Raw genomic sequence first — 26,708 nt, 5'->3', positions numbered from 1 at the left:
TTAATCAAGTGCTCGCCATTAAAAATGTGTATCAACCAAACCGTATTGGAGCAGCGTGGTGGTGGAAAGGAGATAGTCCAACGGTGGGGTATTAGCACTCAAATCAAAATATACTTTATTCAAGTAGGCTTTTACAAGCACTTTTGGATCGTCATTTAACAAAATATATTAAGTAAAGCTACCCACCGGTTCGTAAAGTAGATTCTACAGAGAGGAACCGGCAAGAAACTCAGTAGTTACTCTTTTTCTACATCTAAAAATACAGTCATATTAGTTAAATATAATTATATACGTATGTAATATATCCTTCCTGGAAGTCAACAAGCATTAACTCCACGCTTTTTTATCATCTATATAATCTTGTATCGAATAAAATGCAGCGTGATGGTGGAGAGGAGATAGCCAACTTCTGTTACTACGCTAATAAGCATATATCTATACTAATATAATAAATTCGAAAGAAACTATCAAACCATCTGCCTGTTGCTCTATTTCGACCAAACCGGTGAGCGTTGCTAAGTGCAATTTGGTTTGAAACAATTTTGAACTCCAAGGAGGGACATAGGTTTTATTTTATGCCTACCACCTGACGACCAACCCTAATAGCACAGATTAACATCAGTCAAAATTAAAATGACAGATGTCTATTATTTCATACTGGTTTAAACTATAAAAGCGTGGATGTTTCTTTGTGGCAAAATGTTTTCTCTCGTCTCGTTCGTCTTATCTGCCTGTACTCTATTTGTGATCTATTTTTACATCGTGTTCACAACTATTATTTTTGCTGTTTTCTTGCATAGTCAAGAAATATATTATTTTAAAATTTACAGCGTTTATTTTCATTATCTAAGATATACGTATTTGTTAAGCTATTATAAGAAGAACGTGATTATAAAACTATTTAGAACTAAACAACTTATAAAACAAAACACACAATTTTATGTTTTTTTTTTTTTTAACTACGGTCATATACAAATACTAAATCTTTTGTGTTAAATATAATAACAAAAAATGTGTTTCTGCTATTATGCCAATTTGTATTATACTCTAATTTGCAGCGTAAAAATTATAGTTGCATTTAACTATTTTTATTCTTTGTAAGAGGTTATGTTTTTATAGAGATACACACATGTTTATTAAAAAAAAAAAATCTATTATACAAATTAATTTAACGTAACATAATATTATGCATTTGGATCCTTGTGATATTGTGAAACATTGTGAACCCATTGTAACGAAATAAAAATGATTTCACTTGAATCCAAGGAGTATATAACTGATAATTGTATTACCATATACTTTATAATTTTAACATGATATATGGTTTTGCATGAATCACAATGGTATACGGAGGCAGTTTCTTACACATACAACCAACTGGTTCCATTGAGTAGAGTAAATTGTTGTCCTCAAATTGTTGTTACTCCAACATAAGAAAACGTTTCGAGATGTTTTTTATTTGTACATACTAACGCCCGACATATGCATATACTTCTTAATAATTTCTTTTTTAAATTATTAAAAAAAAAAAAAAAAAAAATATTCGATACAACTCAACTCACCTATTTAATTCAAAAATATTTTGTGCTTTGATTTTACTATAACATGATATAAAAAGAAAACAAAAAAAAAATTTTTTCTTCTAACTGAACAAACGGGAAGAAAACAAACAAAAAAAATTTTTTCAAATCGATAAATTACTGATAGGGTTCTGAGGTAACGAAACAACTACTTAATTCATTGTACAATTCTGAAAAATGATTTAAAAGTGCTATGTAAAAGCGTACTGAAATAAAGTACATTTAGGTTTTGATTAAAAAAATATATATACGACTAAATTGATCTTTGTCTTTTTAAAGTCGGTTTAAAAGGGAGAAAACTACGCCAGAACTAACAACAACTATAAAACTGCAGCTAAACAGGTATGTATGAAAATATGAATTAATATTCATTAATATAATTTTAACTTTATGAGCACGATAATAATTCGAACCACCAGACGGTTTTGAAAAAAGGGTTTTTTATTTGAATAGCCCAATTCTTGAGAAAAACTATTACATTACAGCCCACGGTTGCGGATTAGAAACATTTACGCGGGCGAAACACGCAGTGCAGTATTTATTTAACTCGCTTACTCTCGCTAGGTAAACTCTTTAGTCGTAAAGTAACCCGTTCAGTTACTAGCATTTATTATCTGTGCAAGTGACTCTTCAATCCATAAATGAATCTGCTTCGCTTAACAAGTCGGTATGTAAATGAACGCCGTTAGCATAATTAAATTGCAAACCAACGGCTTTCAATGTCATGTCGACAGTATCCTCTATATGTTTTACAACTTGTGAATTTGAAATCGTACTTAATTAAGGATCTTCGTGATTTATGTCGGATATAGGCCTGAAATTTTAATTATGTTCAAATATTTTTTATTTTTGTTTTGTAACATCGATTTTTTTTTCTGTTATTTCCGCTTATTTAAATAAATTAATCAATCAATCAATAATTACTCGGAAATAATTATACGTAATGATTCAATACAGTTATCGGTAGAAAATATAGTCATGTCGTGGAATAATTTTAATTTACTAATTTCTTAGTAATTTTATTGATTCAAATTTAATCGTAGTACAATTCGAAATAGTGGACCATATTTAGAACGAGAGCATGGTCAGTATTCGTAAGCTTTTCTTTGATTATTTTAAATCAGTGGAAGTACCACTTCAACTAATCTGGCGCACCAATTATATATTTTATAAGATGCATAATAAAGCAATAGCTCGTGAACAGGTGCTTTTATTTCCTTGTACAAAGATCGATAGTTTATTGACCTCAGAAAGCAAACAGGTCAACTCGTACTAAATTGAATTACCTTCGTTTGCACATTTTCTTTGTGAAAAGAACACTGAAATTATCGAATGCTCTACATTCTAAGTATCTATTACGGTTTGTGATTTTAAACATTTGGCACGGAGTAATATCGATTTTAAATTTCAGTGTGTATCCACGTGTAGTTCTGGTACATACCGGCGATTAGGGTTGTCAAAAATACGGTTTTGACACTGAATCCACTGAGGATAGTAAAATAAAAGTAACAGCCTTTAAATGCCTCACTGCTGGGCATCCTGTCCATTTTTCTTCAGCTTAAAGTATGGAGCTTGTTAAGCCACGTTGCTCTAATAGTGTTGACACATGTGGAAGATTTTCATCGGACATAACCAGATTTTTCAAAGGATGTATTCCTTCACCGCCGACCACGAGATGACTTATAAACACAAATTAGGCACACGACAATTTAGTAGTACTTGTGCTGGATTGAAGTCGCAGTCTTCGGTTAAAATTAACGCGTTCTAACCGCTGGGCCACCGCGGCTCTATCATCTTTATCAGTTATCTTTGTATCAGCACCGCTTCCTAAGTCATGACGTCAGATGTACTAATCGACTACCAAATGAACAAACAAAACTAGACTTATAATCTAAATTTATCGGAAACGTTTGCTTCCCTATGTTAATTAAATTGCCGATAATGTTGTAACAATATATCTATCATGTGCTTTACTGAGAGTTCATGAATTATATCTATAATTCTATACTAATAGTCTGTTTTAATAATAAGTCTGTCGCTCTTTCACTGGCAAATCAACGAACTGAATTTGACAAAATTGGGTATGAACCAAACTTGAACTCCAGGGAAGGACATAAGCTACTTTATTTGCCTAACACATGACAACCAACTCCTAAAACGCGAGCGAAGCCGCGGGCGACAACTAGAAATGTATAATTATATTTAAATTTCTTAATCGAATGTTCCCTTGACCGATTTCGACCACTGCAGCCATTCTCAAGAGCGACTAGTCATAATATAGTGAGACATAAGCTCTCTACTTCCTCGCTCTCATAATCCGATGGAATGGCAAGTCAGACACAACCGAAGAGAGGCTCAACTATTTACGTTCTTTCCGAAGCATGGGAATGAAAACACTGCTAACAATCTCCACATATATTAACCATCCTTACAGCGCCCAGCTAGGAAGTTATGTCCCTTGTATCATAGTTCATAGTGTCATGGGCTCGATTACTCTTCAAATCTAAGAATTGCCACTTGGTGGTACAATATGCGATCAGTGGTTAGTACCTACCCTTGCACAAAACCCTACGACCAATTGACAATATGCTTGTCAACTTCCAAGTAACAATGTTTGCCGGAACATTTCATCAGAAACGTTTCACCCGATTCAATAACAACGTTACAATAGAATTCGACCTTGATATTTTATATTCATCGCGCTCATCGATATTTCACATTAAAAATTTAAAACAGTTTCGGTTATACTGTCATTAGATAGTATAAAACAATGTCGCTTACCGCTGTCTGTCCCTATGTATGTTTAGATCTTAAAAACTAAGCAACGGATTTTGATGCGGATTTTTTATTGATATAGTGATTCGAGAGGAAGGTTTATATGTATAATACATGCATTATATAGTTGAGAAATACTGATAATTTTAGAGGTTTCTTAATGGATGTCGAAAATAAACACATTTTATGCGCTTAAATTGCAAACGCTGGCTGAACCCTACGAGATAATCAAAATAATGTACTACAGTATTGTACACCTTAAAACGGTTTTCAAAAAAGTCCGAGATTGTATATATCGCTCTATTAGGGATAGCCAAATTGCACCCGTGCAAAGCCGGGGCCGGTCGCTAGTTAAGTATAATACAGACTCCGAAACGTGAAACTTAACAAAACATCTTCTAAATTCACAGGGCTGGCTGTGTAAAAACTAATTTTAATTCCCACATTGACAATTTGTTTATGTTAAAAAATTAAAAAAAAAAAACTGTTTTGTTTTAAGTAGCGTGGCCGTTTATAAACAAATGAGATTTAAGGATTTACCAAGTGTAAATTTACACTAGTAGGTATTATCATAACTCATTTCGTAGAACGTTAAATAAAAGTCGACAACCCTACTGGTCACTGTAACGACTACTATGTACTTATACATTTAACAAGTATATGTCGATCCTACACGTGTACAGTATGTCAGCCAACTGACACGGACAGTTCCATCATACCATCATAAGCATATAATTAATTAATATTATAGTACCATCTCAATGATGTTCATATTAGTAATGAATGCTAAAAACAAATGACTCAAAGGAATATATATAAATAAAAATATTGTTTAGGAAACTTCGATTATTATTTTAAGTAAAGTAAAAACCTAAAAACGTCCCACTGTTGAGCAAAATCCTACTCTCTATTCTTAAGGATAAGATTTGAATTTTATTATTGACCACGATCCTCAAGATGTGTTCCTTCACTACCGAGCACGAGATGAATAAATTAAACACAATTGGAGCATATGAAAACTCACTTACCAAGAGCTAAACTAAATTATACGTATATCCATAAATTTCAAAGGTTTTATTGAACAACAAATAACTCAATGACAAATATCTTTGGTCACCAATTTTTTTTTTTTTTTGAGATGTATAGTTTCGTTTTAGCTTGGTCTTGTTGCAAAACTGTTCCGGGCTATTATATCAATATCCAAAATTGTATTGATATGGGTCGCAAGTTTCATTGTGAGTTTCAAGTAATTGTACGTATTTTTTTATGAATGGTCTAAAACAAATTATATATTTATAAAGTAAAATGTCCAGACAGACTTATTATTTTTGTTATAATAGTTAACAGATAATACGCAATGTAAATGCATAAGTCGACTATACACGTGTCCGTTATGTCAACCAAAATGGCTGACAGGAAAATTGGCGCCAATTCGCTTTCCTTAATTTTCATGCAAATCTGAATATTGGATTTCAGTTATAAATAACGGTACATTTTACGCTGTTATAGTTTCGTATCAATGTGGTTCGAAATATTTGATAATTTTTTTTTGACCATCTTATTTAAAGACGAGATATAAAAGGTAAATAAGAATTAAGTTATTTTATTTTATTGTCTGTTAAATTTGCGTGCTGAAATTTTCTTTACTTCACATGGTTTACTTACTAAAGTTCTAGTCTGCTGTTAAATTTTAAAAAGATAAGTAAAAAAGATAAGTTTGAATTTAGAAATATACAAACCAAAAAAGCGAATGAAATATCATTTCTATTTTTATTGACAGCCGTCATTAATATCATGTAGATATGTTTTTGTTCAGCCAGTTAATGTTAAGGAAAAATAAATATTAATAAAATAAAACAATTAATTAAATAAAGCATATGATGAAAATGGAGGAACCATAATCCCGTGCTTACTATTATTATTTCAAAAGCAAAAATAAACTAATATAAATAAAATACTCGACTATCAAGCATTTCAATTCTTATCTATCAACCGTTTTTTTTTCTGACAAAAAAGACGTAGTAGTATACATATAAATCTATTATTAAGTCTATGACTGGTTTAATAATAATAATAGTATGCAAATATTCAGTATTAATCAAGAGATTACAGCAATGTGCAATATTGAATTAACAAATAAGTTTCCATTGTGGTCTCGGTAATTAGATTAATAGCGAAGATCTTCTACTAACATCTGAGAAACTCTGGCTGGGTTGTTGGATCAAGGGCCGAAAACAAAGAGTAGTGTTGCTTAGAAGGAACGAACAGTGGAAAGGTTCCAGACCTCAACCTCCAGTAGCCTGAGTAAATCTTTACTATTAATGGAAAATATTTTTGATATATTTTAAACACATTGTAATTTGTGCATGTTAAAATAATACCATTTTTAAAATTATTTTCTAACTGACATAACAACCCAAATTTATAACATACAAAAATATGTTCTATAATAACATCCATAAAAATATAGCTTCCGCTAAGTTACACTATTTATAACGCTTAACATTTTAGTAACACGAGACGTACATCCTTTCCCATTCATAATATCAATGGAACGTATAATATTATTGTAGTTGTTTGTCCGTTCGTAAAATATCCTATATACATATATATATAAAGATTGGGACTTCCCCGTTTTTTATCCATAAAATTATACTTTTTGAAATTATTCATTTAATTTAAGAAACAATCTATTACGAATATTTTATTTACATAAAAAATATTAACATTAAGTCCTTCAATATATACAAATATAAATTAAAACAGTTAATGTATAAATTAGCTATTATTAAATGGTTATTGTGTTTCGCGAATGCTTGCGGATGTCATTAATTTAATTTTTAGAACCATCCAGGGACCCATTCAAATACACACAAAATAATCCATCGTAATCGGTGACCTTTTAAAAGGAGTTCAGTAATCAGTTACATACACACGTACAGAAAAGCTTTATATATAAAGATTTTTGTATTTTATTTTATGCATACAACCCGTTTTTTTATTATTCTCAATATATCATGTGATACATATAAATAATGTTAATAAGATTTATTACTAATTACCACTATAAAAAATGGTGTCAATTAATACGAATACGTAATAATTAAAATTTAATTAATTGCTGATTTATTTAATTTCACATTGACATTAAATCATGCTTCAATTAATAAAATTTTCCATAGTCGTCAGAATTTACTTTCGATAATAGAAATAAAATTTTAATAAATCTTATTTTTAGTAATCTATATAAGTATGTACTATATAATATTATTTAATATGTCTTAAGCCAAAGCATCTTAGTAATGTCAAATGTATTTAAAATAGTACTAGATACCTTTTTAGATTTCGTACGGGTAACGTAAGGTTTTTATATCGTGCTATTTTTCAACCAATCAGATAAAACCATTCAACGAACGATCTACTCAACCGTTCTGTGCTAATGGATCACGTCTCGCATATTTTTTTCACGCGTTTGTTTTAATATACCGTTGTTTTTATGAAACTAGCAACGTTTAAAGTAGCAAAGTCTTAATGGCAATATTTATCTACGTAAAACGTTAACAGTTACAACGTTATTTATTTTGAATGAGATTCGAATGAAGTGACTGTTAATCTGAACTAAATTTCACGTTATTATTTTTCAATTTCATTGTGATTTATCTTTAAAAGTTGTTGGTAACTTTTCTGTAGATACTTTAGAGACATACAAATTTATCATATCAAGTGTAACTATAATAGTTTTGGCAACATTCCCTTCGAGAATGCTTGGACAAACATTTTCTCTCCTACTACGTCGACATATTAAACTATATATCAAAATATATGCAACATATTAACATATTTTATAGTTCGTATCGGTTCTGGTTCTATAAACTAAAATAATATGAAAGTTACAAATCAAAAGGATTATTAGTTTTAGCGTGGAACCATTAAGACTTACCCTCTTTATAATATTAGTATGACGTAATTATAGAACAGATTGATTAATTTTTTTATATAAATATTTATTTAATTTTTAAAACAAAATGGAACAAAAGTTAAAAAAAATAGCACAATATTTTAATTTGAAAATTTTTATTCGTGTACAAGAAATGCAATAATCCTTCACAATTTACTCGAAAGGTAGATCATGCAACTTAAATCCAATTTTATTTCAAGATCAATAAAGATTGTAATCGTAAGCGCAAGTGTGTCATGTCGCCTATTGTACCAGGTTTTTGCTCCCTAGTCCCAGGCAAGCATCAAACCTGTTTTTTCGGAGAATGCCTTTCACCCAAGTTTTTTCTTGAAATCTTCGTGAGGGGAAAAAAATCAGTTCAGAGATTAATGAACTCTAGACGTCAAGTGAGTTTTACCTATAGCTTTAAATTAACTACAATGCGGCTTAAAAAATATATATATCGTTATTATGTCAAAAGCTGTAACACATTCAATTTTGATGATGAACATCATTAAAACCTTTGATTAATTATTAATTAATAAAGATAAAAATAATCTTTCATACACATTTAAAATACGCTGGACTCGATCTGATTAAAACATAAATAAAAACATCGTACTAATCGTTATCTATGCATATTATAATAAAATCAAGCAACCTTGCGTAATATATTTAAAAAAACCGTTAAAACATTATTTAAATTCAGTACTATTCTGAAAAAAATCACTTCGTATTTCACTTGTGAAGTGTTAAAACCGACTTAGGGTGATACGCTATTTGCATCAGGTTATCCTTCAAATGTTATAATTATTACATTATATAAAATTATATGATCTTGTTCTGTGACGAATTTTGAGTTTTGAGAGCTGGCACAAACTCCCCAACCTACCCAAAGTATAAACTAATCTATTATACAACAAACGTACTGTTATTATATTGCTGTATTCCGATTTGACTGACTCCTTGGTCTAAGGGCTTGATATATGACCACAGATTTCAAGGTTCTGGGTTCAAATCACAGATCGGCCCGATTAAATGTTATTGGGTTTTTCAGTAGAAAAATTCTCAGTAACAATTTGAATCTGGAAGTTAGAAGTTTTTTTACTCGCGTGCCTCGAAAAGTACTTTAAGCCTTTGGTCCTGAGCCTGAACTCTTTACGGTCGAGTCGGCCTCGTCCCATCAGATTATGAAATTGAGGGTTTATTATAAATTGCACTTGTGTTTGTGCACACACTTGTGCACTATAATATGTCCTGCGCAGTAGGCTAGTCTGGCTTGAGATTTGGATTGGTTAGGAAGTCATAATTCCAATTTTAAAGGTAATGAGCTTCAAATAACATCTTAGTTCCAGTGCGTCCGAATCACATACCACCTTTCTAACGGTAAGTCCTTCTTGTATCTGAATTTTAATAATAATCCTACTTTTAAAAAATCTTTTCTGACTCCATTTCAATGACGCAATACACGGAAACTACTCAAATAATTTTAATGACCTTTAAACTCGAGAGTATTATAAACAAAATAGTCTACGATAATATAGAGCCTCTGTCTCATAGATTATAAAAATAATTATTTTTGAAAAATAATTATCATATGTCTACGTAGACAAATTATTTTAAATTTTATAACATTTACAAATTAACTCGAATCCAAGAATTATATTCACCTCATGGAAAGTGGAACTACCTACGCCCCGTAATATCTGCAACACCGGAAGGTTATTTTTTTGAAGGTTTCCAATTCGTATGGTTCGGAAAACCTGCCGACGTACGCTGGCCCCATAAAGTGGCTGTGCGAAGCAGAAAAAATGTCTTAAAAACCGCGCTGTTGTGCGAATTCCGGATATCGAGGTGTTGCGGATGAAATTTGAAGGATGATTTCAATCATACTAATATTATGAAAGTGATAACTTCTATATTTGTTCGTTTAGCTAAATATCAACGCTCGAAACACCGGACGGGTTTTAATTCGATTTGATATAATTAAATATATAATATCCCATGTCACGATATAATTGACTTATGTCCTAGGACATAGGCTACTTCGCTTAGGAAGTTATCGATTTTATTTATATAAAATCGATATAAAACTCGAGTAAAACGATTATTATATCGATTAAGACATGAGAATTAAATTAGGTAAGTTCGAAATTAATAAAATAGAAAAATTAGTTTTATAAATTAATAAGTTTGATGACTTAACTTGTAGTTAATTTATAAGTTACCTTACTAGGTTACTTATAAATTATAAGTTCGAAATTAATAAAATAGAAAAATTAGTTTTATAAATTAATAAGTTTGATGACTTAACTTGTAGTTAATTTATAAGTTACCTTACTAGGTTACTTATAAATTAAATATAATTTTAATAAATGTTATAATGTTATGATTACCTAACTACACAAAAACGTATGCGTGATTAACGCTACTTAGCTTCAAAGCGGTTGACCTGACTCAAAAACGAATACAATTTATTATAAAAATCACGTAATTGATTTTATGTCAATAATAACCAAGAAATGAATATTTGCCGTCTCCATGATATTTCTAATTCTATGTAAAGAATATTGAATGTGAACGTCCTTTTATATTAAGGAAAGAATAACATCAGTACGTAAATTCTTATCAAGTAATCTTATCTAGCTACAAAAATACTGACGAGGCAAGAGCTATAAGACATCGACCTAATCCACGAATAGACCTGACAATTTGAAATGGATAAATAAAATGATAGAAGCAAAGAGGTCTTATTACGCACTAACATGTGAACTTATAAAGAAAGACAGCGCTGTCATGCCGCCATTTTTACCTAGTGTTCTACTTTAGATCTACTTATCTTTGCTTAATTCGTTTAGAGCTTGGTTACGGTTCTATTTTATAGAAATCTACGCTAACAAATGATTTTTTTTTAAAGGCTTATATGAAAAAAGTCCTAAACCAATTTACATAAAACTTGTACCAGAAAATTCAGCGCGTTTTAGAGAATATTTTAACTTTTAGTTAATATTACCAATTTTATGCGTTTTAATTTTAGACTATAGAAGATCAAAACGAAAATTTCATTTTCTAGTAACAAATATTTTAAAGATTTTTTTTGCTTTCAAAGTATCAAATCGTCGGTCCGTTAATCAAAAAAATTAATATACGGAACCTATTAAATGGTCATGTGTAAACAAACAATAACAGTAACAATTGTTTATGTCAATTACGTGTGTATTTTATCACCAATTAGACAACTACGCTTCATTATTATATAACGCGATGCCCGCGACTTCGTGCTCGTGAACGTTGTGTAGATAACATTTTTTTGAATATCCCTAACAAATTATAATGTACGTATACGTTCATATTCTTTTATTATTCGTGATCAGTTTTAATAAAGCACGGCAGATTCTTATGAAACATTGGAAGAAATAAAAGCTATAATAATGCCTCACAATAAACCAAAATATAAAGTACATATCATATGTCCAAGGTATGTTTGGTATATAAAGCGAAAATTAGCGGTAAGGAGAGATGTTGTGTAAATGATCATCAAGACATCTTTTCAGGATATGTCCAGTTAGATTTTAGTTTCTTTCAGTATAAACATAGTCCAGTGGGAAAAGCGTCGTCAACTGTTGGTCACAAAGTACACGCACACAAGTAAAGTAGTATGACGTTAGGTGAGTGTCGAGTGTATATGTCACGCACACCAAGATAATAAAATTGGCTCGCATTTTTTAGTTATTTCGTAGTGCGGCACTCTAACTAGACACGAGTGCGTTTAACTTCTGTTTTTATAATACAACAAATAGTAAGGAGAGTCAATATAAGAGTAATCATTAATTATATATTTAATACTTATTTACTACCTGAATAACATTGTATGTATTAAATTTATCTGTGGATGGAATATTGTAATTCCCTTTTGACCTTAGATTAAATTCCTTGTCTGATCTATTAAATTTATTACACTTTTGTACTAGCAATAAATAAATAAATATATCAAAAAATAAATGTCAAATCACTTATTAATTTCAAAATAAAACATATTATGTTACCGTTTATCAATTAATCGCCAAATTACAAGGACGGTGACGCAATAAATCGTTTTATTTAAATTTATACACTCACAACTCTCAAGTGGACAAGAATGCGGCAGAATTCCGTACAAACAAACCCATTTGTCAAATTTGTATCAGGGTTGCCATTCGCCAAGCATAAACAGAGTGAATGAAATAAACTAAAAATTAAAAACGTTAATATTCCACTGGATACAATTCCGTCTGACCGTAAAATCAATTACTTTTTTTTATAAATTTAATAAAATAATTTATTCATTTATTTTTAGTTTCACGTTGTGTACCTGATGTCCTTGTCTGTATCGCTGAGAACGTGTGTCCAAAACTTCATGATGATCAGTTGAGCAGTTAAGACGTAAAAGCGTAACGAACAAACAAACCCACTTTCTCACATTTAAAAAATGGAACAATGTAAGGAATTACTAATATTTATAAATATTCATATATGGGCTACAATTATGCTTACAGTTTGTGCTTGTGAAAACGACCAAGGTTCAAGATCGAACCTACGACTACATTACATCGCATAAGAGGCCCTTAAACCATTGCGATAATGACGGTTAATATGTTATGAACTTCAAATTAAACACTATAATAAAAACAGTACTGTTGCATTTTATTAGATGTTTTCTGTATCACAGATCGAAATACTGTTTTAAAAAATATCTAATGGCTTTCCACGTAGTCTTTTACATAATACAATCAATAAATAGTAAACATAATTATAATTTACCCACTTTTATACTGTCTGAAGTACAATATTTACACAAACAAATCAATACATTACATTGATTAACGGAAGTAATACATTGCAAAATATATAAATTCTATACTAATATTATAGACGCTAAAGCTGACTATTATGCTTTCACGGCCAAACCACGGAATTGAATTTGACGAAAGAAGCAAGGTCGAAGCCTACGGATGGACATAGGCTACTTTTTTATACCAAACACTAACTATCAACCCCTAAGAGTCGAGTGAAACCACAGTCGAAAAATAGATATTAGCAAAGTACTAAAATATTGTCTGTGATAATTTAGCGTAAAAATGTATTTAAAAAACACAACATTTCAAACGTACTTGTAAAATTGCATATCACTAATTCTAACGAGAGCAGTTCATAGCGTCAATACGGAGAGCAATTCGTCATCAAGTCATCACGCCATGCGAAGGTCAGTGCACGCGATCTTCCCAAATATATTAAAACTCGTACGAAACTTATCTCTCATATCATTTATTTAATAATTAAATATTGTTCGATATTACAACACTACTAAAATACATTTCTGCGTTCTATGTATGCGGAAAATTATTACCAACTATAAAATTGAATTATTTATCAAAATAAACAATATACAAATAAACTTAATTCAAATCACAATCAAAATTCAAACATCAATTATCGTCACTTTACAAGTAATTAAATTTAATCGCCGGATCGGTGAGTCGAGATGACCCAGTGGTTAAGACTCATAAATCGTAACCAAAGATTGCAAGTTCAAGCCGGACAAACACTTTTCGTAATGAGTGTTATTAGGGTTTATAATTTATCTCGGTCGTTAAGGAAAAGTATGTGTGTATCATACACAAACGTAATCTAAAAATATTTCTCATGTGGATACCGTATTCGACCTTCGTAATGGAATAAACTCCAATCTTCTCCCTGAATGGAGGGCTTGGCCCACCTGGAGAACATTTTTAGGCTCTTACTTTACCTACGTTTATAACTCGTTCGGTATGTAAATTTTTCCGAGGAAACCGCATAAAAATCAACACACTAAGTATACCTACTAGCTCCTTACACGAGTTTTTATCATCGTCAAGAATTTTTCATACTCTACACAAACCTGCTAAAAACAGTTGTTAAAAGAATGAATAGATACCACTTTATTCATAACCTTTCTTTTGTAATAAGTTATTTTATTTTTATAGTTTTTTTCATGTTAAGCATTTGTTAAAATATATTCATAATTATAATAGAGATGATATTAATACTGCGCAAAAATACTAAAAGAATTATACAAATAATCATAAAATGTAATGCAAACAGATTCCCAATTGAGTCCCTATTCGTAAAACAAAGAAAAAAAATGACCAAAATAAGGCATACGTCAAACTTTTCACCTATTTCATAAAAAAAAAATAGTTGTATATTAAAACGTTACACGGCCCTATTCACATTAATTATATTAGATAATATTTGCTACCTAGCAACACCTAGTTATTGCATGTCTTCAAACAGTAAGGTGGATTGTGATACTGTTAATTTGATATTATTCCTAGTTAGAAATTATAATCCTTATTCAACTGTACAAAATAACGTAATATTATAAAACCTTGCCTATAATAGTAACAAATATATAGTAACATTCAATTTTTAAATAGGTAATTAATAAAACAGTGCCAAATACATAAATATGCAAGCGAAATATTTAAATAAACTTCGTGTTAATATTCACAACTAACTGACTCACTTCCGCAAAACGACCGTTGTATACAATAACATTTATAAATAACTATTTAACACAATTCGGCAGCTGTTCTTCAATCATTAACATTTTACTATTGCAAAAATATTATGTAAATATATATTTAATAGATAACCGTACGTAGCAAATTAATAAATAATTTATAAAGTTTGTGAAGAACTTGTAATCATTTATAAATCAGTGCGCTATATTGTGCCAAAATGAATTAGAAAAAAATATTTACCTTTTCTCCTTCCGAACGGTCCGCAGAATGAGGTTCCTTTACCAATGACATTGTCATCGACATACTTGATCAACTTCGTTGAATCTTCGGTTTTGTGCCCTCGGGACACACACCATCTCGCCGGCAAATCTTCTTGCATGGATTCGGATTTTCCTTTAGTACCTCTTGATTTTTTCAAGACACTTGTCATATTAAAAACACATTACACAACATGAGAGTATTTTAAGCACATTAAGTCACGAAAACACCAGTAATACTTTTTATTTTGTTTATTTTTAAATCACGGTTTGATTTTACGAAATTATCTTTCGCGTTTTATGTTTACGCAGAGAGACGTCGTGACGATGTTACTTCATCAGACGAATGCCTTATTCGCGCTCACGAACGTATACTACTACTTTACGTTTACGCTAATGGTATCGCCGCTACGACGCACATCGCCGCATTTTTAGTGTTGCTACACGTAAAAATAAGCTACCATTTGGTAGTTTATAACATTTTATGTTTCTATAATAATTATTAGTATAACATATTCATAATTAGTAGTATTATTATATATTATTTAAACACTTTATTGTTTCTTAAAGTTGTAATATGACAACAGTTCATCGCCATTATATGATATTTAAAAAAAAAATAAAAAAAATGTTTATTAAAATTTTTGTCTAATCGAAAAAAAAGTCATAGATATTTTTCCCCAAATTCAATCACTCACTATGATATGTAATCATATAGGACTCTTATAGAGTATTATAGAGATAGAGTCATAATATTGTAATGTATCCTACATTACAATAAAATAGCAATATTGTACAAAAAGGTTTTTATAATTACTAAATACCTACTGAAATCATTTTTATAAAGATATCATTGGCTGAAAATACAAGTATAGTTTCTATAGCAACAGGACACGTTAGATCGTTGCACGTTGAGCGAGATTGTACTATTAGTTATATATTTTATATTCTCTACGAACTTATATATCGATTGATTTGAATTTTTTTATATTATTTTTGAAAATGTTAAAGTTACAAATAGCTAATGCTCAAGATCGCAAGGAAGCTCAAAACAGAGAAAGAAGACGACAATGTGAATTGGAAAGAAGGTCTCGGATTTTCAATGCAAGAAATAGAAAAATTGGTGTATGTATAAAAAAACTCTCTAGCATTGCCATGTAAAATAATATTTTATATTTAAGTAGTACCGTGTCCTTGATGCAATTTAGGATAAAGCTTCCCAAATCAATTATACCCTGTTCAAGTAAGCTTGATCTTTTTGACAGACGGGCTAGTGATGAGAAACAGAAAATAGAACTACCATCTTGTACAGGGTGTAACCCATAGGTGTCCTAGGATCTAACTAATTTCTTTTTTTTTTAGTTTGTTCAATAATAAACTATTAGGTGGGTTACTATTACCCGATACAACGCTGTGCACCAGCCCCAAAAAAGGTAATAAGGAGCAATGGAGTATGCGATGATACATATTTTATTATTTATTACAAAGATTTAAGATCCTTGTGGTTAATAAAATATCAAAAAAACATCACATTTTTTTAAACAATTTTAAATTAAATAGCAACAACTTGATACGTATCGTCGGGGCCAAGGCCTTCCCTGAGGGATGGCCTTTGTCTCCTAAATCAGTAAGTGGAGCTTATCTAACTACCCAACTCGACTATAGGGTGGTTGTTAACACGAATGATAGGAAATTATACCTGTAAATAATAACTTTAATGCCTGTAACGTCTATAGCGATCTTTCATTTGTCTATAATCTGTACGTACATCTCTATAGAATATATTGCATACTATATGGGTATAGGCGTCAGGTGTTATGCATAAAAACCTACCCTATATCCTTCCTTGGAGTTCAAACTTACTTCATACAAAATTTCATAAAAGCGTTTCAATGGTTTGGCTGCAAAAGAATAACAGACAGACACATCATATCTATTCGCAGTCCATAAAATCTAAACAAGATGAACCAAAAACTCTCCCATATTTGAAGGACGTATAAAACCGAAGCAGAACAATGAACTGTTTTGTCTCAAAATATTAGTACAAAGCGGTTTATCACAGTTTCGAATGTGATGTAAAACACATTGCAAGACGATTTCTGAGAACATTAGTGGGGCGCGAAGTTATATGTCGAATCAATCAAAGATATCGTCAGTACCTAAGTTGTATAATTATTACTCTCGAGTTCATCTTGGTTGGTTACTGTTTACACTATATACTAATAATTACTACAGAGTCCCCTGGCGTTGACACTGTTCTAAAGTCTAACATCCTCCTCTATTCTAATCAAAGACAACCACATTTAGATAGAGACAAAACTAATATGGTATATTCCGAACATAAAAAACGTGTACACACATTTTATAATAATGAATAAATATTTATAATGCACACAGAAAATAATAAATGTACATAACACATAAGAGAAATAGTTCACAAGTACATAGTACGTACGTACATAGAATATAAAGTCAGAAGGGAGAAAATGAGCACAAGATCCGTCGGCAATAATAATGTAAGGCATAAATCAGGGCCGGATCTATCGTATGGCTTTTGGGCTTCAGCCCAGGGCATCGTGGATTCAAGGGGCCCCCAGCTGAGTCAAGACAAGTCTAAGTCAAAAATAGACGATGATGCGAAAGAATCCATCATTTTATTTATTAAATTAAACAGATCGTATGGTTTGCAACCCTGTGAATCCTGCAATGAATAAAACCCATTCAATTTATTTAATCCAAGTCTACGTTCAGGTGTGTCTTAAGTGGGGCCCGTAAATAGTATTAGCCCAGGGTCCAAACTCGTGTGCCCGGACCGTGGTCCGGCCCTGGCATAAATATACAATTGTATATATTATGTATGTATGTGGTTGGATGCCACAAACCGATGTGTCATATCATGTGGAATAGCTGCTATCTCCACTCAAATGATGCTGTTAAGGTTAGCAAGAATGATGAGATGTACCCATATAGCCCTAAAGGAAATAAATAATTTGAGCAAAAGGCTTGTGAATGAAGCCAAGTACCTAACATCCCTACGTTACGAGTTTATTTTTTTCAGAAAAATAAACTCGTAACGTGGGGAATATCCGATTTTTAAAGTTTTCAATAAGGAATCTAAAGCTTACTCATCGGTCCCTTAAAATGCGAACTTTGATATATCAGTTAGCGATTATTTTTATATCAAATATTAAATGATTTTGGATATTAAAATATAAACCTATAAAACGTACATTAAATTAAAATGATGTTATTATTTTTCTTCATTTGGTATTTCAAATTAAATAGAGAAATAAATAATTTTTATGAAATATTTTCTCTTATATATCTCTTCGTACAGGAATAGAAATCCTCGTAGCAGCAACTAACTTAGTTGTCCTCCCCGTTTGATACCCGGTGTAGCTTTAATGGAACATTGGATTCAATGAAACAGGATTATAGTTTCTCAACTCCTTAAGTGCAACTTTAAACTTTTACCCTTATAATAATATTACAAAAATAAATCTACTCAAACTAGGTATATCTAATAGATGAAATTAAATCAGAAATTAGATGATCTCAAAAATGTCTATACTCAAAGAAAATACCCGATTTTAATGTAAACTAAAACTGCATTATTGCAATTTTAAAAAACAATTTTAGAATTTATCACTTTGATTTAAAAAAAAAAACACAACCTGTGTTAATAAACCATTCGACAGTCGCTAATAAGAATCAAATTCGGCAAATTAAGGGACATTTCGATTTTTAATGTAAAATATTTTTGATTCATAGCATCTATTATAACCCTACCTTGTTCAAAACGATGCTCAATATTTTATACTCAACCCCGCCATTCAATTTTCTTTACTATCTCCTCACATTTAAATATAAACGTACGTTCACACCCTAAAGACTGATAAGATATCTAAAATAAAGTATATTATTTTATAATCAACTACCAAACTCGTACTACGAAGCAAAGCTTTTAAAGCACGTACATAAGTACACGAACCATTTTTTATCCTTATCTGGTAGTTATTAACAAATTAAATCGGCACCAGGTTGATCTACCATTCCTGGAGCGTCAGGTGGAAGAAAAGCGCGCTGAACGAGGTGAACTAGAAAGGAAGAACTTGGCTTTCGCTCAGCAGATGATCAAGGACAGTAATCTCGCCGTTGTCCTCGAAGCCAGGGAGAGAGAAGTATCGGAAAATTGTGATTTGTAGAGTTTATAATTGAATTGTATCTAACTCAGTGGTTCAGATGTAGACGAACACTGATGCCTCGAAAAATCCTATTATATATTGTGGGATAAAATTGTGTGGCATTAAAACATTTTCACTTTATACGAATGTATTTGGTAGGGCTTTGTTCTAGCCAATCTGGGTGATCCGCAAAACAGCAGTACCCAGTATTATTGTGATCCGATTTGTAGGGTGAGTGAGCAAGTCTAACTACAGGCACAAGGGACATAACATCTTAGTTTCCAAGGTTGATCGCTCATTAGCTATGTAAGGAATGCTTAATATATTTTACAGCGCCATTGTCTATGGGCGATGGTGACCACTTACCATCAGGTGGCCCATTTGCTCGTCCGCCACTTGATGAATAAAAGATGATGTATACAAATTATTTTACAAAAGTAACACGTTGAAACAACACCACGAAACAATATCAGACACGATACCTTATCATTTTGTTGTTATTTTAATGCATTTATTTTTTACGAACAATCTTTCTAACTTTAAATCAATTCCTTATTTACAAAATTTCTAAAATTTTCCCATTTCAAAAAGGAAAAGTCACTGTTCAAATCACGCCTTCATAACCTATTTGTAGCAAAAGACTTATACAGCAAAACTTAAGTATTCAAACTTTTATCTGTTTAAATAATCGAAAATTAAATCTGATTAAATTTTCGATTTTCGGTTTTTATTTCCTTTATCTTCGGCCTACAGCTTAATGAACTGTTTTGAGTAGTTGGATTTTATGCCAAAAGCTTTGTTTTTATATATTTAGGAACGACGTCGTATAGGCGTAGAAATAGACGAATTCCGTCAGAAGTACCAACGCAAGGAAGATCGGCGCGAGTTCGACCTTAATAATCCTGATGCGTTAAAAATGCAACTACCGCCGAGAAAGTCCGATGGCGAACCAGTGGGTTTGTCCAGCGCACAAAAGTAAGTGTATTATTATAACTATTGAGTTTACAAGTCTTACTTAACTGTTTTTCACTTTTTCGTTGTTAGGCATAGAACCTACTTGTGAGACTTAGAACTAATCAAACATTTTACTATTTTTTACTAATTTGATATATTCTTAACAATACTTAAGCTAATAATGCTTGCTTTCCTTTGCTTTTGAAAAAGTTCGATGTCGTGTATGTCTGGTACATAAATACATATTTATAACGAACGAAGATTATATTTATAACAAACTACTACATAACGAAAATTATTGTCTAAGACTCGGGGGTCGCCGAAAGACCCTACCCTGATAATATACTCCGTAGATTAAGCGTATGTAAGTGCTACCTGCTAATAGACATAAATCGATTTTAATAGGATTATATTATTTTCTTAAAGCCAAGTATTCAAGAACTTAAACAAAATATGACGTATTTAATCATATTGTTACACAAAAATGTTTTTATAACTTTTACAACGGAAACTAAGTATTAGTTTAATCTTATCTTAGAAAAATAAATTCATGACATTCTTGCTTTGTGTAATCGTATGATTGACGAACAGATTTGAAGGTGAAGATCTTGAATACGAAGAACGTAAAAAGATAATGGCAGCTCAGAAGAATGCATGGCTGGAACAACAAGTTCAGGAGCGGAAAGCTGCTGAAGAAGAACGCAAGAAAGCGGAAGCAGCATATATGGTGTGATTAATTTAATTTTGAAAGTAGCCTAAGTATACACGCTAAGGCATACCCTTAAGCTAGGGCTACCAGGTTCCCCTACCAGTATGACTGTACAATTAAACCAAAGAATGTATATTTCACAACTGCGCAGGCTTTCCACCTGAAAAGCGACCCGAAACAATATGAATTTTGTTTTTTTTTGTTCATGGCTTTTCAGATTAATAGTGAAACTAAACTAAACGTGTGTGACACTCACCTGCACACGCCTCAGGTGACTGGTGAATGAGAGAGGTGATCACTTTTCATGGTCATCTTCGATTAACATTCCTTGCGATACAGCATGGATATCGAGCAGGTTCATGGTCTCAACTGAGAATGTGTTCAGACTTACCGCTAGGTGTATATCTACTAAGCTCAAGTTTACCTGCGGGTGTAAATGTACAAGTAAACTTGGCAGGTAGCTTAACTAAGTAAGAATCTTAATTCACATCTTCAGATTTCATATATAGCAGATACTGTCTCGTTAGTCAAGTGACTAGCTTCTTAAGGTTCCAGGGTTCGAACCCCAGTTCGATCCAATAAAAGTCATTGTTCAGAAATTCTTACTAACAGCTCGGAGTTTGGAAGGAGGCAGTGTTAATAGTCTCGTAATCCAATAGTAAGCTTATGTATAGAAATTATGTTAGCAACATTTAAAAATATCATTTATATATTTTTTGTAAATAATGAAATATAAAAATTATCAAATTTTGCTTCAGATGGCAATTAAGGCTAGAGATGCACGCGCAGGTGATCTCGACAAACTGGAGCGCGAGTGTCGTTATCGTCTAGGTCAGGCGAACTTGCGCTACAACGAAGCTTTGGTAAATAGACGAAATATTATTTATTTTCTTAGCCTAAAAACTTTTTAAGCTAATTTTTTTTTGTTTTAACTGTATGTTATCTTAGAGAATAACTACATTGTAATCAAGTTTATTTTTGGTAATATATCTTGTTAGGAAACTAAACTCGTTACCCACCCAATGATAAGTTATCTCTGAATACTTATTATATTATTTTTTTAATAGTTTATTTAATTAATTCCCAAGTTGATTGATATTATTATATACGCTAATTATTATCAAGAATAAATTAGATACTTGAAGATATCGGTCGGCGTATTCACTTATCATAAACTATTCTATGTAAAATCACGACGCATTGGTTGGCGGACGAGCTTATGGGCCACCTGATGGTAAGTGGTCACCACCGCCCATAGACAAAGGCGCTGTAAGAAATATTAACCATTCCTTACATCACCTATGCGCCACCAACCTTGGGAACTAAGATATTATGTCCCTTGTGCTTGTGATTACACTGGCTCACTCACCCTTCTAACCGAAACACAACAATACAGTGTACTGTTATTTGGCGGTAGAATATCTGATGAGTGGGTGGTACCTGACGGGCTTGCACAAAGCCCTACCACCAAGTATTTATTAACTATAACTGTTTGGAAGAAAGATTAAATAAATACATTTTCACACTTATAATAGATAACGCCTTCTTTACTCGTAATATTGTTTTGTAAAGAGGTGATACTTACTGTTTTACGATTTGAAGGCAGCCGAGAAGAAACAATTAGAGCAAATAATGAAAGAACAGGAAGAAGCTGACAATGCCGCGGAAATGTACAACAATCTCACTTCAGACATGCTCACCGAAAACCCGGACGTAGCTAAGAGTGCTTTGGGGAACAATAGGTATAAAGTTGTATCATTACAACTTATGTCATTTATAAAAGTAATATATTTTCGTCGATGTTGCTAATGAAACTTTAGCAATTTAATTACGTTTTATTTTTGCCATGGAGGTCACACGTCATTAAATACATATGTATTTTCACAGGCATCAGTTTTTTTCTAGTATTATATTTGTCAGGGCTTAAGACAAATGTGAGAAAATCTGCATATAGTTTATAAATTGAAAGAAATTTGGACACTTGTAATTGTATCCTAGGAAAGCTTGAGTAGTTAGATAAATTTCCAATTCTCAAAAGAATAAGAGTGGAGTCTTTATTTCTTTCTTTCTGCCGGTTCTTCTCGGTAGAATCTACATTCCGAACCGGTGGTAGCTTTACTTTAAATAGTTTGTTAAATGAAGATTCAAAAGTTCTTGTAAAAGCCTACTTGAATAAAGTATATTTTGATTTTGTCTTTATGTATCAGTGGAACTTTAATGGGCTATTGTATATTAGGGATTTAGTTCTTAAAATGTTTTGCTTCTCGTAACTCTAGTTTCAGTTTAATTATAATACTGAAATAAACCCAAATGTAGACGAGTTCCATAGACAATTATTTTATATTCCCAATTTTTTTTATTGTGCTAATTTTTGTTCGTTACAGTCTAGATAATATTTAAGTGATCATAATATAGTAGATGGCTCTAGAGAATTGTTTTTTTTTTCAGAGCTATTGGTTTTATGTACAAAGGTATGAACCAGGAGGAGTTGAAGAAGTTTTACGCGGCACAGAAGGAACAAATGGCTGCGGCAAAAGTATGATTCTATCTCTATAAAATCTCTCTATTTAATGCTCGCTTTATCACTGGCTAGATACATGTCATAAATATCAAATCGTTTAGCTACCCAAATTGCCTATTTAGCTGACAAAACCCACTGCCAAATAAGGTTTACGAACGTACTAAAAATATTGACAATTTGGTCATTGGACGTTAAGCGACAATTATATTTCAATATCTGTATATAATGCCTATCTTAGATTTTATTCTATTCTATTCGATTTTATATTTTGACGTATTTACAAACAGACACTTGATACGCATACGTTATATCGATAAAGAAAAAGAAAATTTTGTCTATGAGATCTTAACAAAATTATAATGTATGACACGAAGTAAGTTAGGTACTCCATTGTTTACATATGTAACGGCAAATTTATTAAATGTAGGCAAAGCGTGAGGCTGAAGAAAAAATGGAAGCAGAGTGGCAAGCTTTAGCTAAGTCCATACAACGAGAGGTCGCCAGACAAGATATTGAGGACCAAAGGAAGAGGAGGTAATATATTGTTATATAAAGTTTTAGAACGAAAAGGAATCGAGGTATAATGTCTATTAGAGAACGAGAAAAGGGGCCTCTGGTCGTGTCCCTATAAACACTCTCTCTCTTACTTGGATCTACTCAGCATTGCGTCCGGTCAGCTGGATGAGTCTAAAAGCACCACGATTTTTTTTGTATTTACCTTACCCTAATACCATTTCGCTACAAATGAAGTTGGCGTAATCGTTTACTAGTAAGCGATATATTACAAGTATCTCCTGAACTTTAATTGATATTTAATATTAGCTACCGTTACTATAATTCGAGCAGGAATACCTTACTACTCGTATTCGTTATATACATAAGATTCTTTTGCAGGGAAATTGCACGCCAGCTGATGGAAGAAAATCAATTACTCGCGCTTCAGCAGAAGGAGACGGAGAAATATTTTAAACAAGTCGTCTACAACAACACGCCAACCGACGACTACTATTCCCAATTTAATACAACTACTAGATAAATTAGTTTGTAGATCTCTACAAGTTGTAATCGGTTCGAAAACCTTTGTGACGACAAATTGATTTGCAATGATATTTATGACATTTTTGGATATTTGTTTTAATTCAAGGTCATTCAAATTATCATCCTGTCAGATGAAACGGTTGTTAGATTGTAACATGTATGTTTGTTTTCGTTCAGGTTTTACGCGTTATTGCGATTGAAACTATGGAGTGTAAAGGTGGGGGAAGGCATATTTGTGTGTATAAAAATACATTAAACTTAAATGGTGCAGCTGGAGCTGGGGAATATGAAGGAACGCGTATTATTGGAGCGAGAAAGATAGACATCCGCTTTCAAAAGTATTTTCGAACTCTTCTGGATTGTTGGTTAATTAATTAATACATTCCAATTATTAAACGCATAAAAGGTATAATAGCTCTTTTCTGGCAATGAATACAAACCGTTTAATAAAAATTTCACCGGACATTTTAGAAGGAACTCTGAGAGGCCCGTATTATTTATTTTTGCCTTACACTACACTCCATAATTAAATCAAAACTTTGTAGTAGTAGAATGTTTTTGTACATTTAAAATTCGCGTTACGAAAGGTTACGCGAGTCGTATCGGACCTTAGATTATAATAAATCTTTAGGCAACATTGCAACGCTTTTAGCTGATATTAATATACAATTTTACTGGTAAGATATAGTGGCATTTTAGGTTCATTTTGGAGCACTATTATAAGAGCTTTTTTGCTTCGATATTATAAATTAAATTAAATTGTTGATTCCATCATAACCTTTGTAATTTTATTCGATTGAAGAATATTTGGTCGATTGTAATAAAACAAGAGTTTGGAGAATAATAAATCGTTTTTATTTATGGAATTAAATTCCGCAGCACAATATTACAATACCGTGCACATCTAGTGTCACAGAATAAAAATATATTTATGATTTAAATACAATTTTGGTTTTTATATAAAAATACTAAATATTACAGCAGCTATTGAAATATTTGGCACATTAATGGAGATCAAAATGTCTAATTTTACGAAGACTAATGTCGTAAGTCGATTGACAAACTAATTTTCGTTCATAACTAAATTATACTTTAACGGTCTTATATAAAAATTGTTTAACGAATATTAAGTTAAACCTTTTTGTTGTTTTTCTTATAGTCATCAATGATTTGACATTCGAAGTAAACTGCTTTGTTTAACTTATCACCCGTGTAAACAACATTTATACGTTTATCTATCCACTCAAGAAGGCGCAACAAAATAATTATTTTTAAATAAAATAAACGTAACATATAATCTAATTTTTTAATTTTTTTTCTTCCATTACGCTGCACACTAAGACATCTTATATGCACGAGAGTTACTCACCAGATGCCTTCGTAAGTGAATTGATCTATCCACAATACTTAAACAATTTAGGCTCTAAATAAAATCTGCTCGTTCTTACGGCTATATTCATTAAGTTCATTACTTTTTCGTTTTATATTTTTGTTCTAACGTCTACGTTACACCACACTGTCTGCAATTTCCGTTTTTACTTTCAACCGTAAGTTACGTTTCAATATTTTTAACCATTTACTTAAATTAAGCAAACCTTTTTTCATGACGATTTTGAGGAGGTTGCACACTCTTAAATTTTAAGACAAATCTATACAATCGTTTACGTAAATATGCTTAGGATTGAACATGAATATACAATTACTTATCTATGATATTTCTTTTATATTTATCACTTCATATTGACGATATATGTTTGTGTTTGAACTTTGTATGAAACATTTTTCTTATTCAGAAAACCATTTCTCTTTTACCATTAGGTATAGACAATTTAAAGAATGGACGTTATAGGCTAAGAGCCAACATCTATACATACAATATACCCATAAAATAAAGAATAAATAATAAATATTTTCTATTAGAAAAATCCCACTTTGTGGATGAACAGCTATGTTTTTTTTTTATTACTATCACAATAATTTTAGGAGACTTTTTCCTCTAAATAACTACAGTTCTTCTGGAGCTGTAGACCAAGAGCCAGTAAAGCGGATTAAGACGCTGACAAATGACCTTCGATCCTCCGATAGCCACGCACAACGAATATTTACATAAGTATTGTATCGAAATCATCTCACGAGTACACATTTCTCTTAAGTAAGTAATTCTGTTCATTTAAATTTATGTTGTCAGAATTAAAGTATTTCTTTCCCGAA

General features: G+C 31.5%; 2 protein-coding genes across 3 annotated transcripts in view; one reads left to right on the top strand and one right to left on the bottom strand.

The window, feature by feature from the left end:
* LOC125072238 overlaps window positions 1–15,461 on the bottom strand; it is a 103,694-nt gene extending 88,233 nt beyond the window's left edge. For both annotated transcript variants that reach the window (XM_047682762.1, XM_047682763.1), the window contains exon 1: window positions 15,075–15,461. In XM_047682762.1, the coding sequence (XP_047538718.1) occupies window positions 15,075–15,264 (190 nt within the window). In that variant the 5' untranslated portion in view covers window positions 15,265–15,461. The remainder of the gene's footprint in view (window positions 1–15,074) is intronic.
* Window positions 15,462–16,051: 590 nt separating this feature from the next.
* On the top strand, window positions 16,052–25,033 carry LOC125072388 (RIB43A-like with coiled-coils protein 2). The gene is made up of 9 exons (XM_047683014.1): window positions 16,052–16,216; window positions 19,132–19,272; window positions 20,090–20,250; window positions 20,821–20,956; window positions 21,697–21,801; window positions 22,541–22,680; window positions 23,387–23,474; window positions 23,887–23,993; window positions 24,354–25,033. The coding sequence occupies exons 1-9, from the start codon at window positions 16,094–16,096 to the stop codon at window positions 24,493–24,495; spliced, it is 1,143 nt and encodes a 380-aa protein (XP_047538970.1). The 5' UTR covers window positions 16,052–16,093; the 3' UTR covers window positions 24,496–25,033.
* The last annotated feature ends 1,675 nt before the right edge of the window (window positions 25,034–26,708 follow it).

Source organism: Vanessa atalanta, chromosome 21 (genome assembly GCF_905147765.1).
Source record: "Vanessa atalanta chromosome 21, ilVanAtal1.2, whole genome shotgun sequence".
Lineage (NCBI taxonomy): Eukaryota > Metazoa > Arthropoda > Insecta > Lepidoptera > Nymphalidae > Vanessa > Vanessa atalanta.
The sequence above is the reverse complement of the archived record's forward strand: the minus strand, read 5'-3'. Positions and strand labels throughout refer to the sequence as shown.

What these genes read in the sequence shown, in the direction of transcription:
- LOC125072388 (XM_047683014.1), top strand. Translation starts at nt 16,094, where the DNA reads ATGTTAAAGTTACAAATAGCTAATGCTCAAGATCGCAAGGAAGCTCAA. An exon ending in AAGCGGAAGCAGCATATATG is followed by an intron (nt 20,957 to 21,696) that starts GTGTGATTAATT and finishes ATTTTGCTTCAG; the next exon opens with ATGGCAATTAAGGCTAGAGA. An exon ending in GAGGACCAAAGGAAGAGGAG is followed by an intron (nt 23,994 to 24,353) that starts GTAATATATTGT and finishes ATTCTTTTGCAG; the next exon opens with GGAAATTGCACGCCAGCTGA.